At 38.1% G+C, this 14119-nt stretch overlaps 1 protein-coding gene across 1 annotated transcript in view; it reads left to right on the top strand.

The window, feature by feature from the left end:
* ubtd2 (ubiquitin domain containing 2) overlaps positions 1 to 10434 on the top strand; it is an 86715-nt gene extending 76281 nt beyond the window's left edge. Inside the window, exon 3 of the mRNA XM_073067669.1 lies at positions 7357 to 10434. Coding sequence (XP_072923770.1) covers positions 7357 to 7754 — 398 coding nt within the window. The 3' untranslated portion in view covers positions 7755 to 10434. The remainder of the gene's footprint in view (positions 1 to 7356) is intronic.
* Positions 10435 to 14119: the final 3685 nt, after the last annotated feature.

Raw genomic sequence — 14119 nt, 5'->3', positions numbered from 1 at the left:
AAGTAATGAAAATTATCTTTTTCATCCAGAGGATAGGAGGTGTGGAACTCACTTGCCTCAAAGGGTAGTAGAGGCAATAGCTTAAAAGCAGTACTTGAATGTATCCTTTAAGGGCTGCGGAACAAGTGCCAAAGAGGGAGTCTAGATTAATACTCATTTTTGTATTGAATATAGAACATAGATCTTTACAGCAAAGTATGGGTCCTTCAGTCCACAGTGTTGTGCCAACCTTTTAACCTACTCTAAGATCAATCATCCATTTTTCTTTCATCCATATGTCTATCTAAGAATCTCACAAATGTCCCTAATGTATCTCTCTCTACCACCGTCTCTGACAGTTCCACCCTCCTGCCACTAAGTAAAAGGTCTCATCTCTGATATCCCCTATAATTTCCAAGAAACATCTTAAAGTTTTATCACCTTATATTTACCTGTTTCCACCCTGTACAATAACCTCTCATCTTCACACAAAATGCTGGAGAAACTCAGCAGGCCAAGCAGCATCTATGGAAAAGAGTACAGTCGACATTTCAGGTCCTGCCTGTCCTGGCCTGCTGAGTTTGTCCAGCATTTTGTGTGTTGGTTGGATTTCCAGCATCTGCAGATTTTCTTATCTTTGAACCTCTTGTCTTCCTTCGCTCCAAAGAGTATAGCCCTAGCTCTCTCAATCTAAACTCATTCAGTATTCTCTATAATTGAAGTGGCATACTGGTAAATCTCTGCACCCTCTTTAAATCTTCCACATCCTTCCTATTATGAGGTGACCAAATGTGGTCTAATCAGTTTTATAGAGCTACAGCATTACCTTGCAGCTCTTGAACTCAATGCCCCAAGCAATGAAGGTCAACACACCCATATGCCTTCTTACCTACATTTTTACTGCAACTCTGAGATCTATGGATGTGAACAACAAGATCCCTCTGTTCTTCCACACTGTTAAGAATCCTGCCATTACCCTGTATTCTGTCTTCAAGTTCAAAATGAATCATTTCATTATTTAAACTCCATCTGCTATTTCTCAACCCAACTCTACAGCCTTTCAATGTCCTGTTGTAACATGCAACAACCTTTTGCATTGTCCCTTGTTTTCCATCATAACGTGGGGTATATTCCATCCAGCCCCAGGGACTTGTCTCTCCTAATATTTTTCAAAAGTCCCAGCACATTCTCTGTCTTAATGTTGGCATGTTTCAGCATATCAGCCTGTTCTGCACTAACTTCACATTTATCAAGGACCCTCTCACTGGTGAATACTGAAGCAAAGTATTTATTAATAACCTTCTGACTCCAAGCATGTTTCTTGCTTTATCCTTGATCAGACCTAACCTCATGTTAGTCATCCTCCTGTTTTTCACATACATGTAGAATGCTTTGGGGTTTTTCTTAATCCTGCTCACCAAGTCCTTCTCATGCCCCCTTCTGACCTATTATGTCCATTCTTAAGCACCTTCTTGGCTACGCCCCCTTCTGACCTATTATGTCCATTCTTAAGCACCTTCTTGGCTACCTGTCTGATCTTTGCATCCTAACTTTGAAGTATGCTTTTTTACTTCCTCTTGACTAGATATTCCACCTCTTGTCAACCATGGTTCCTTCACCCTGCCATCCTTTCTTTGCCTCAGTGGGACAAACCTACAATAACTCCATGCAGGTACTCCCTAAACAACCTGCACATTTCCATTGTGCATTTCCCCGAGTACATCCATTCCCAAGTTATGCTCCCAAGTTCATGCCAATTGAATCATAATTTGTCCTCCCTCCTCCCATAAATACTTCCCCGTGCCATGTGATCCTATCCCTCTCCAGGGCTATATAAAGGTCAGAGGGTTGTGTTTGCTGTCTGCGAAACACTCACCCACTGAGAGATCAGTCACTTGTCCTGTTCCATTGCCTAGTACCGGATACAGTATGGCCTCTTCTGTAGTGGCCTGTCTACATATATGTCAGGAATCCTTCCTGGACACATTTAACAAATTCTGCCTCATCTAAACATTTTGCATTATGGAGTTGCCAATCAATATTAGGGAAGTTGAAGCCATCAACAACAGTAATCCTGTTATTTTTGCACCTTTCCAAAATCTGCCCCCCAATATGCACCTCAGTGTCTCTGTTGCTATTGGACATTCTATAGAATAGTCTCAGTAGTGATTACTTCTTCCTGTTTCTGACTTCCACCCACACTGACTCGGTAGATAATCTCTCCACAACGTCCACCCTTTCTGCAGCTATGATACTATCCCTGATTAGCAATACCACTCCCCGACCTCTTTTCCTCCTTCCCTGACCCTTTTTGAAACATTTAAACCCTGGAACACCCAGCAGCCATTCCTGCCCTTGTGACAGCCAAATCTTTGTTACATCAGTTCCATGTACTGACCAAAGCATTAACAGTGTTTCTCTTTCACAGATTCTGCCTGACCTTTTGACTGTTTCCAGTACTTTTTCTTTTATTTAAGATGCGTGGAGTCGTACAGCACAAACAGGCCCTTCACCTACACAGTGTAATATCCTTCCATTTTCTGCATGTCATGTGCTATCTATATGATGGACAACTCCATATTTCCCTGCACCATCACACCTGACAGTGCATTTAGGCACCCACCAGTTTCTGTGTGTGCAATTATTTTTTAAAAAAACAGCCCCACACATCTCCTTTGAACTTGCCCTTCTTAACCTCAATTGCATGCTCTCTGGTATTCGACATTCCAAACCTGGGACAAGGGAAAATGATACTGGCTGTGTGTCTGTGCCTCTAGGAATCTAACAACCTTCTCTCAGATCTCCCCTCTGCCTCTCCAGAGAAAACAATCTAAATTTGTGCTACCTCTCCTTATAGCAAGCATCATTCTGGTAAACATCTGCACCCTCTCCAAAGCCTCTATCCTTCCTATAATTGTGCAACTAGATTTGAATTCAGTACTCCATTTGTGGTCTAACTAGACTTTTATGAAGCTGCAACATAACTTACTGAGTTTTCAGCTTCAGTTCCTTGACTAATAAAACCATGTGCCGCTTTTACCACAAAGTGTAGCCACTTTTAGGGAGTTATTTGGATCCAAAGATCCGTCTGCAGTTCAACACTGTTAAGGGAATTACCATTAACAATGTACTGTTACTTTACATCTTCAAAGTGCAGCAGTTCACATTTGACCGTGTTAAATGTCATCTGCCATTTCTCAGCTCATATCTACAACTGATCTATATCCTGCTAACACGCTTGCAGTTTTGTACACTAACCACAACACCACCAATAACTACTTTCCGTATTCTGTGGGCAAGCCAATTCTGAAACCAAACAGCCTAAATCACCATAGATTCCATACATCTTAATCTTTTGGATGAGTCTCTCAAGCAGTACCCTGTTAAAGGCCTTGACATATAGATAACATTAACAGCTCTACCATCATTAGTTACTTTTGTCACCTTTAAAAAACAAAGCACAACTCAATCAAGCTAGTAAGACATGACTCCCTTTCATTTCTGACCTGGTACACTGTTTCCCATTTCACCTGTCAAGCTAGTTTAAACCTCACCCCTGAGTGGCATGAGTGAACTTCCTAACCAGGAAGTTCTTTCTATCTTTCTATTCCTGCCCTGATGAGCACATGGCACTGAGAGTTATCTACAGATCACTACTTTCAAGGTTCTGCTTTTCGGCCTCCTCTGAACTCCCTGTACTCATTGCATAGGACTATCCTCATCTCTACCCAGGTCATTGGTGCCAGTGTGGACCGCAACCTCTGCTTTTGCTCTGACTCTTTCTAGCTTTCCTGCTGAATGCCACTAATATGGCTGCTGCTACTGTGCCTTGATGGATCATTCCAGTACCCTAAGGGGCATAGAGTAGCCATAGAGGGATCCAACACTGTCTTTTCCCCTTACACAACTATTTGCAGTCTTGGGGGTCATCACCTTATCCTTACTAAAACTCTTATCTGTGATGCTTTCAGCATCTTGGGCAATTCAGTGTATGTCTAACTCCATCTCTAGTTCCTTCACGTGTCAGTCAAAAGCTGCAGCTGGGTCCTCCTCCTCTAGGTGAAGTCATCAGGAACACTAGCAGTCTTTCTGATCTCCGACAGCCTGCAGGAGGAGCAGACCACTGCCCTAACTGACATCCCAGCTGTTCTAACAGAAAGAATAATTCTAAGGAACCCGTCACCTGCACCTTCCTGCTCGGCCTCAATCTAAACCACAGTACAATCTAATTCAATATCTCAAACACAGCCATTCCCTTGAATGGCCACTCTGCTAGAGTCTGCTTCCTTTTTTATACCTGCAAATAGTAAATGGCCAAATAAGTTACTAACTGCAAATCAATATTCAAAAAGCTGGTTCTCCCCTTTGCTCTGAATGCAACAACTTGCAAAATTTGCAAATAGATTTTATTGATTGATGTGTTTGTTAATCTGAGCAGTAACAAATAAAAGATTGAGGAGGAAAGATGTCATTTTATAATCTAGTTCAGTAATCATTCAAATAGTTTTGAATCTATAATATGTATTTCCTTAAGAACTGCTCGTTGGTGGAGGAGCTGGATTTGGTGCAGACCATGTTGCTACCTGCCACAGGAAGGCATCTGAGTTGGTGCGCAAAAGTGATGGGTGCACTCTAAATGCAAGTGATTGCTTTGAATGTTTCTGTTGTGGGCATTGATATGTAAAATGCTGCAAGTCCATTTCCCTTGCTTATTGGTGAGACCGATGAAGCAGAGTTGTATGGCCTCTGTGTAGTGAGGACTAGGCCTCAAGCTGTGGGTTTGCCTGTTGCAGCAGCCCAGGAAAAGAGACATCAGAGGCGGTGGCCCCTTCCATCGGTGATGCCCTCCAGTGTTCAGTCAGTGGAATGACAAGCTGGACTGTGTACGTCTATTCATCTGCGGACTGCCGAGAACCTATGCACCCATCAATTTACAGGACATATCAGTCAGGGACTTGAGTTAAATATTTTTTTGTGTGACTGTATGTTTATTTGCTATCTTATATGTGCCTGCTGTTGTGTATGACTGATACTGTGTTTTGCACCTTGGCCCTAGAGGACCACTGTTTCCTTTGGCTCTACTCATGGGTACTCATGGTTGAATGATAACTAAACTTAGATTTAAACTATTTAAAGTGAAATTGAATTCTGTTTTTTCTTAATCTCTTTTTGCTTTAGTTCTCTTTATTACTTAACCTTGAATTTTTCAAAATAATATGTTACATAATTTTTTGTTAAGCTTTTCCTTCTACGTAGTATCAGAGAGTCAGATCTGCTGGTCTCTTAGAGTGAAATCCAATAAGTGGCATTGCCTGCTCTTTCCACATTGCTCTGCAATTTTTTTGTTCCTTCCAATTTTTGCCTTCCCATCTTTGCTTTGAAAGCTACAATTGAATCTATTTCCATAGCACAAAGACAGATTATTCCATATATTAACTATTCACTACTGTAAAATAAAATTTCTTGCATCACTCCTGGATGGTTTGCAAATCATTTTAAATGTGACCTTTAGTTATTTCCATATTAGGACCTGTTGCCCTCTAATTTTCCTCTTTAACCCATCAAGATTTTACTTATCATAAATTCTCCTCTTTTTGCCCTAAGGAAAGCAAACCTAACCATTCCATTCTCTCCTGTGTGCCTTCATAACACAAATCCCTCAACTTGGAAACTATTCTTGTATGTTTTTCTTTGCTGTCTCTATTGCCTTCATAGCTTCCTTGCTTCGTGCTAATTTTAGAAAAATTAGGATCCCCTGTTCTTTAACTGCATTCTTAACTTGGCTGCAGCCTTTTAAAATTTTCTGCAAATTCACAGAAGTATTTTTGTTTCTGATCCTCTTTTAGAATTCTACCATTTAATTGAAATTGTATTTTGTCACTCTCAGCATAATGTAACACTTTGCACTTCTCCATCTTTATTTTTAACTCCCATGTACCATTGCAGCAGGCATGAAGGCTGTTCTTATTCTCCTTGCAATGTCATCTGTAGAATTTGGAAATGTTTGCCATGCATAGCCATATCAAAGTGGTTAATGGCAGTGAGTGGTCCCAATATTTCCAAGTTGGGCTTTTTAAAAAATATTTTCATAGTGTAAATTTGAACGTGCTTCTTCATTTTGAATTGCTGAAAATATCTGAGAGACATGATTGACCCTCAATTACAAATTCTTAATGTTGTATCCAAAATTTGATTAAGGAATGATTATATGATTTTAAACAATTGAAATGATTTTCAGAAGTATGACAGTGCTTACTTAAATTCTGCAGTAAGACTAAAATGCATTTGTTATACTGCACATGAGTCAGCTGTTGGGGTGGCATATAGGCGGGGAAGAGAGGATGGTTAATATTTTGCATCAAAACCATTCTTTCCTCTGCATATGTATGAACTGGTATTTCCTGCTTCTTTTGTGGTTAATATTGTTCTGACCATAATGCCTGGATTAACATGTAAATCAGATACTTGCCCACAATATTTTCAACAAATTTTAATAGCTTGAGTTTTGTAATATGTGGTTTGATATGTCAAAGTGTACTTCATTTAACATGATGTTAGGTTTGTTTGCTTCAGTCTGTTCCATGGGATCCTTGGCTGAATCTTTGTCTGCGCTGAAGACTTGTGAGAAAGAAATATCAGGCCTTTGTTGTAGGCTATGGGGTTTTGGAAGGAATCATTAGGCGAGAACCTTGTGTTTTGAGGGACAGGGAAACTGTCAGGGATCAGTGAGAATAGCCAGGATTGCAGCTGAAGACTGAAGGTGATAGGACATAAATAGTGATGATGAAGGATGAAGCTGTTTGAGATTTGAGGCATGGAAGGGCCACGAAGTGGGAGAAACAGGACTTCCTCTGTAGGAGGGTAAATCAACGGGATTGGGAGGTGTAGGGATTGAGATGGTGTGTTTAGGTGATTAGGATTAAGTTAACGAGGGCAGTAGATTAATTACTACAATGAAGCAAGAATAGTAGTGCTGGGAGAGGCTTGTAGTGATGCAGAAATGTTCAAGATGAAGTAGATCTACATGATTTATTGCACAGGGTATGACATCACCCCATGAACTCTGTTATTCTGGAAATTCTTGCAGACAATGCAGAATTAGACATTGACCTATTTCACTACATAAGGAAAACATTTTCACTTGCTTTATACTGAAAAAATAGAGCATTCTACAATTGAATTCCCAGATGGGTATCTCTTAAATGGAAGTTTCTTCCCAGTATCCCATTATTTATTTCTGCTTTCTACTTTGGAAAAACTGCTTAGGAATTGTAGGAGAATAGCTTTAGTTCCTTGGTTTTAATGCTTACTTGCACAAAAATTTCCTCAGGTCTGTGACACGACTGATTTTTTTCTTCTTCTTGTTTGCACACACAGGAGTCCTTACAGAATGTTATGATGAACTTGGAAATCGATATCAACTTCCAGTTTACTGCCTTGCACCTCCAATCAACATGATTGAAGAGAAGAGTGACTTGGAGACTCTGGACATACCAGAACCATCACCAAATTCTGGACAAGAATGTCAGCTACGGCTGCGGCTTTCCACAGGGAAAGACTTGAAGCTTGTTGTCCGCAGTACAGATACAGTCTATCACATGAAGCGACGTTTGCACACAGCAGAGGGAGTAGAGCCCTCCAGCCAGAGATGGTTCTTTTCTGGCCGACCATTGACAGACAAAATGAAACTGGAGGAGCTGAAAATCCCCAAGGACTATGTGGTGCAGGTCATCATCAGCCAACCTTTGCAGACTCCTACTCCTGTGGAAAATTGACCCCTTCGAATTCTTTGACTGTTTCTTTCTACGCTAGAACATTCATTTAATATCACCTGCGACACATCCCTGTTTGAGGACTTCCAGAATGATGATCCTGTTGATCCACTGAAATGTAGAACACAGCAGTTTATACTGAGAAAGCGACTCAGGAGAGGCTCCAGTTCATTGAGAATCTTCCAGGATTTGTTTTTTATTGGAAGACTTTGTTGAATGCATATCTGACCCAGATAGATTTCTTTCAGTTAGTTGTCCAATGAAATAAATCTAGCTGTAAATGTGTGGCCATCATTTTCTGCATTACTTTCCTACAATATGTTGGATTTTTATTAGAAATCATAAGTAGCTGATTTTAAATAATGCACACATACTGTCAAATCATAAGACTATATACAATCTTGACATTAGGTTTTCCTTCAGGAATAATGTCAGTGAGACTGAATCATTTGGAGTTAAATTATAAACTTATTTTTTAAATTTTCAGCATGCATTAGTGTGGAGAATTATCCATCTTGATCAGTGGTAAACTAATTTATTGATGTAGAAAAGCTAAAGTTCTTATTTGGTACTAGAAATAGTTTTGCGTCAGTTGCTGCTGAGTTGCATGATTAAGTGGGGGGAAAGTTTAAAACATTACAATTAGTCAAGAGGGTAAAAACTCAGATTTTCTTTCCATTGTAGAGATTTCTCCCCTCTCCTACTGTTGATGACTCTTCATATGTGCATCTGCATGGATTTGATAATAACGGATTGGAACTGTAGATGACAGCAAAGGTCAAATGGTCTGCTAACAGTCTTGTGTGTCTGTTTTTGTAAAGCAGCATTGTCGGTGTACAAACGATGGAGGAGGAAAGGAACCTTCACTTAGTCCACAGCTAATTAGTCATTCTGCTCGATCAACTAATTGGCAGCCATATACTTGTTACTTGCTAACTTTAGTTTTGAATTTTAGTAATTTTTTTGAAAGCTAGTAATGTATAGTGATTGTGCCAGTGAACTGCGGCAACATTCTGTGGGCTGCTTACTTTGAACTTTATTAGGGAGCTGAACTTTTAAAGCATTCCAAGAGCTGCAGTGTATAATTTTAAGCTGAAGCAACCGCAGTTGTAACCTAGATTTGGCCAATAGTAAAACATCTTTTGTTCAATTTCTTTTGTATCCTGTGATAGATGTAAAAGAGATTCAATAGTTTTCATTCAACCTTTAAGATGAAATACTTTTTCATTTATTTAATTTCTCTGCTATATATAGTTTAAAGCTATAAATGACTTTTGTATTTTTAGAAAATAGAAGTTAGTTTAATTTCAGAAAATCATTGAGGTAAATATTTTTGACACATGAATTAAATATTTGGCAATTTCAGGGTTAGTATGATTTTTAGGAGTGGAAAGTTGTGATGCCATATATTTACTTCCAAAGGATCTTTTATATTATATTTGATATATTTCATGCATGTTTCTTTGTTTTTATTGCTAATTTGGGGGCCTTTAGAACAATATTCTCAGTAAGCACATTGTGTAATTTCAATAAAAAAGAATGTTCCTTTGGGATCAGATTATATATACGCATACACCAATATTGTGCCTGAGCTATTGAAAAATAGGGGTTTTACTTTGTGCATAACTGTCCAGCTGAAAGGTAGATTGGGCTACTATTAATTGTTGAGCCTTGTGTTCTATTTAGAGGTTTAATAATTTGGTATTAGATTTCTAATTTGTACGAGGAATGTTGTAATGCAGAACATAAGCAAATATAGTTGGTTTTCATTTATGCATTGTCATTTTGTCATCCAAAGCATTAAATATTATGAGTAACATTTGTCTGTTATATTGGGGATTGTCTGGAACAAACGTAAAATCTAATAATTGATTTGCCTTGCATACTATTTCTTGCAGGTCCCACTTCTCATTTCCCAAACTAATCATCTAAAAGTTTCAGTCTCACTGACCAAAAGCTGTTGCTAAACACATTATTTCAGACTTTCTTTGTAGTATTTATTTTCTTGACCTTAATGCTTTATAGCATAGTATATTATGTGAACTGGAGCAAACATGGTAATTATCCCTTGATAAAGCACAACTAACTGCTGTACATCAGAGTCACTGTTTTTTATATATTGAAATGTTTTAAGCATTTCTTTTGTAGTTCATAAGACTTGGGCTATTGAATTGGTTTTATATCTTCCATACAAAGTTGCAAGATAAGTCTTAATATAATGAAGTTTCAATCATTTTCAAACTTCCATGCTGCAGGCATTTGCTGTTTCCTCTTTAAGGAACAGTAGTTTTTTATGTTTTGTATCTGTACATTTGAATTTTCACAGATGACGTTGGGGCAGTGTCCTCTGATACTTTATACACTTTCCAATGCAGTTTGTGCTATTAATGTGCAGTACATTGTTGTAAGATCTGTACATTGTAATAAATGATTATTTGTCATAAAAGACCAGTGAATGTTTGGTAATGGATGTTTTATAATGCACAAATAAACCAAATATTTGTAATTGGAGCCCATCAGTCAGTTTTCTGAATTGCAGTTAAATTCCAACTCCTTCTCAGTTATTTGATTATCCTAAGGAATGCTGTTGTAATCAGCTTTTCATCTTAATCCTTTTAAAGGTTTTCTGCTTTGGGTTAAGAAAAAGAACAACTATTATAATAAACTGTAACTTCCCTTTTTATTGTTTGTGTTAAATTATTCTGTAAATTTCAGCATCCGAACATTTTATTTACTTTGCCTTATCAATTCAACTATAGCCTCCACCTTGTCAAGAAATTCAAACTGGCAGGGTTTCTGCTGTTTACCTGATTAGTCAGGGAATTGGTGAATATATGATGCACAGGCATCACTGCCACCCACACCTCTATCTTGTTCCATCGCCCTTCAGCAACCCCCACCAAAAATGGAGAAATTTAAATTTCATGTCTTGGTGATATTAGTTATCAACTCGTACAAATAAATTGCTCTCTATGCTTATGACTTTATGATGAATTACGTGAAGATTGCTGTGGTAGCTCCATGAAGACAAACTTGGTGGAATACATTTACAATGAATAAACTTAACATATTTGACTGAACTGGGACCTAAAGTTACATGCGCTGGGGCATTATTGCATTGGTTTGGCAGTTTGCTTGAAGTATTTTAACAGTTGGGCAGATGTTGATATTTAGTGATTGCAGACAAACTAGGGAAATAATTTCCTATGTCAATCGGTTAATGGATATAGGTGAGAACTTATTGAGTAATTTTTAAAAAATCAATTTGTTGATAGCAAATTTACAAGTATGATAATACCCTCTTATAATAAACCCTTTCATAATATGGATCATGAGAGAACAATTTCATTTCTTATGTCAGCATCCCTACCTAAACAAAATTGAATACATAAAATGACAATTACAGAATTACAAATACAAGCAGGCATGCGCATGTTGTAGCAGTTTAACAAATGCTAATGAAAGTTAAGCATATTAATGAAAAAAACCTGAAGGCCGTACCAATAAGGAGTATCTGAAAAAGCAATCTGTGAAATTTGCAGGGAAGTAAACTTTACAATTGCTATACGGTTAAATGTAGAGGACATTTGCAGGAGCTTGACTTTTTTCAGACCATGAAATATTACGTAATATCTCAACTTCCAGTTGAGGAGCAAAATTGTCCTTAATTCTCCGGTTTGAAGTGCATTGTAGAAAGGTCAGAGAGGAAGAATAAAAGGGAATAAGTGCCAAAGCAAAAAAGGTGGCAAAGGTAGAAAATCCAGCAACTTTATTAATAAACATATGCCAGTAAAGGAGATGTAAGAAAAGGTAGGCATAGTAATTGGGAACTGGTAAAGATATTCTACTTATTGAGACAGAAGGCATGGGCTAAGATAATGAATGTTTTGATAAAAGACTGATGTAAAATGTGAGAAAGATGTAGTTAAGAAACTGGTCAGGCTAAAAATTGATAGAAATGGTATCAGAGAGACCTGCTGTACTGTGACTAAATCACCCAGTCCTGACGGGATGAATCTGAGGTTACTTACCCAGAAGTAGTCATGAAAATAACAGGTATTGATCATAACTTTGCAAACATACTTCATTTTGCAAGATTATGGTCAATACTTGTTATTTTTATGCCTACTTTTATACCTGCTATTTTTATACTTTGTGTGGATGCTGCAGTAGTGTGGCCAGTAACCTGGGTTCAATTCCCACCACTGTCTGTAAGGAGTTAATATGTTCACCTTGTGACCATGTGGGCTTCCTCCAGGTGCTCTGGTTTCCTCCCACATTCCAAATAGGTTAGAAAGTCAATTGGTCATATGAGTGTGATAGGGTGACATGGGCTCATAGAGCTGGAAGGAACTGTATCGGTAAATTAATTATACAAAGCTGAAAATGCAAAATTGCAAATGTTATACTCTCGTACGGGTCACCTAATTTTAATATCAGTACTAGGGAATCTTTTAGAAATACTAATACCTCACAAAAGGTTGTTTTGCAGCATCTATGATTGTTGTACTAGACCTCTATTTCCTTTCAATACCTGGCTTGATGTCAAACTGGAAGAGATGCTGGTGTATGAGCAAGCAAATCCTTTTTGGTGGTATTAAAGTTCACATGTTTAAATAATATCATAAAATCACTGGAGTTGGCCATTATTTCAATGTAAAGTTAGAGGGAAAGACTCACTGAGCAGTAAGGCAATAATGTGTTCTAACATTGATTCTTAATATGTACTGCCAAAAAGATTTCCTATATATCCTTTTATTTCCTCTGTAAGCTTTCTGTCCACGTTTTGTCTTGTAGCAGTGACTGTACTTCATCATCATTGAAGTGAATTTGAAGGTTCCAAGGATTTATATTCAGCTCTATTTATTTATTTTTTCTTCAATTAAGGTTACACTGATATTTGTGTGTGTAATATCTTAAGTCTTAAAACATAATAATTTAACTGTTTATTGCCTAATGTCTTAATGTAAAATTTAGTAGTGTCTCACACAAAATGCTGGAGGAACTGAGAGTGGAAATGAATAAGCAGTTAATGTTTCAGGCTGAGACCCTGAAGCAGTGTGGTACATCTTCCTAGGCTTCTCTTTGCCAGAAATTATTTTGGTATGTGCTTGCTCTAAATTGGAGTTGATGCTCAAGTTATAAAATTCAACTGTGGAGCCCCTAATGTTTGGGTGCTTCGGCAACAGTTTTGTTCAAGCTCCAACTGATACACAGGGTATAAACTCCAGGATAAATAGCAGCACAGTATATTACGTGATGATGGCAAGCGCAAGTTAACAAACAAATTAACAAATGATTCATAAGTAAATGTGCAAGAACAACAAAATAAATTTAATAAAATAATTTGATATGTGGTTTGTGTACCATTGCTAAATGTTGTCAAGCTGACCATGAAATTCCAAATAGCTCTTGTACGTATGGTGTTTACTGGCGATGGTGATATTTAGTTTATAATACAATTCAGAGCCACCAATACTGCAGAACTTGCGTTTAACACATGGTTTCAGCTAAGTTGTTGAACTTGTACAAAGGATCTGACCTTTAGCAACAGTAGGGACCTCCCTTCCTGCATCATATAATTAATTAGCCCCTGACTAATTTGTATCATCATATAGCTCTTGACTAGTTTATATGGAATTAGTTACTGTGTGTATTTCCAGAAGACTAGAAAATTGTAATTATCATTCCACTGTTCAAGAAGGGAGAGAGAGAAGGCCAGTTAGTCTGACCTCAGAGGTCGGGAAGATCTTGGAGTCGATTATTAAGGATGAGGCCTCTGTGTACTTGAAGGCACATGATAAAAATAGGCTGTAGTCAATATTGTTTCCTCAAGGGAAAATCTTGCCTGACAAATTTGTTGGAATTCTTTGAAGAAATAATAAACAGGATAGATAATTTGGTCACCAAATTACAAGAAGGATATTAATAAGGTTGAAAGAGTGCAGAGAAGGTTTACTAGGATGTTGCCAGGACTTGAGAAACTGAGTTACAGAGGAAGGTTGAATAGGTTAGGACTTTATTCCCTGGAGCGTAAAAGAATGAGGGGAGACTTGATAGAGGTATATAAAATTATGATGGTTATAGATAGAGTGAATGCAAGCAGGCTTTTTCCACTGAGGCTAGGGGAGAAAAAAAACAAGAGGACATGGGTTAAGGGTGCAGGGGGAAAAGTTTAAAGGGAACATGGGGGGGGTTCTTCACACAGAGGGTGGTGGGAGTGTGGAATGAGCTGCCAAATGAAGTTTTAAATGCGGGCTCACTTTTAACATTTAAGAAAAACTTGGACAGGTACATGGATGAGAGGTGTATGGAGGGATATGGTCCAGCGGCAGGTCAGTGGGACTAGGCAGAAAGATGGTTCGACA

Source organism: Hemitrygon akajei, chromosome 15, assembly GCF_048418815.1.
Source record: "Hemitrygon akajei chromosome 15, sHemAka1.3, whole genome shotgun sequence".
Lineage (NCBI taxonomy): Eukaryota > Metazoa > Chordata > Chondrichthyes > Myliobatiformes > Dasyatidae > Hemitrygon > Hemitrygon akajei.
Note: the sequence above shows the minus strand (reverse complement) of the source record. Positions and strands in the feature narration are given on the sequence as shown.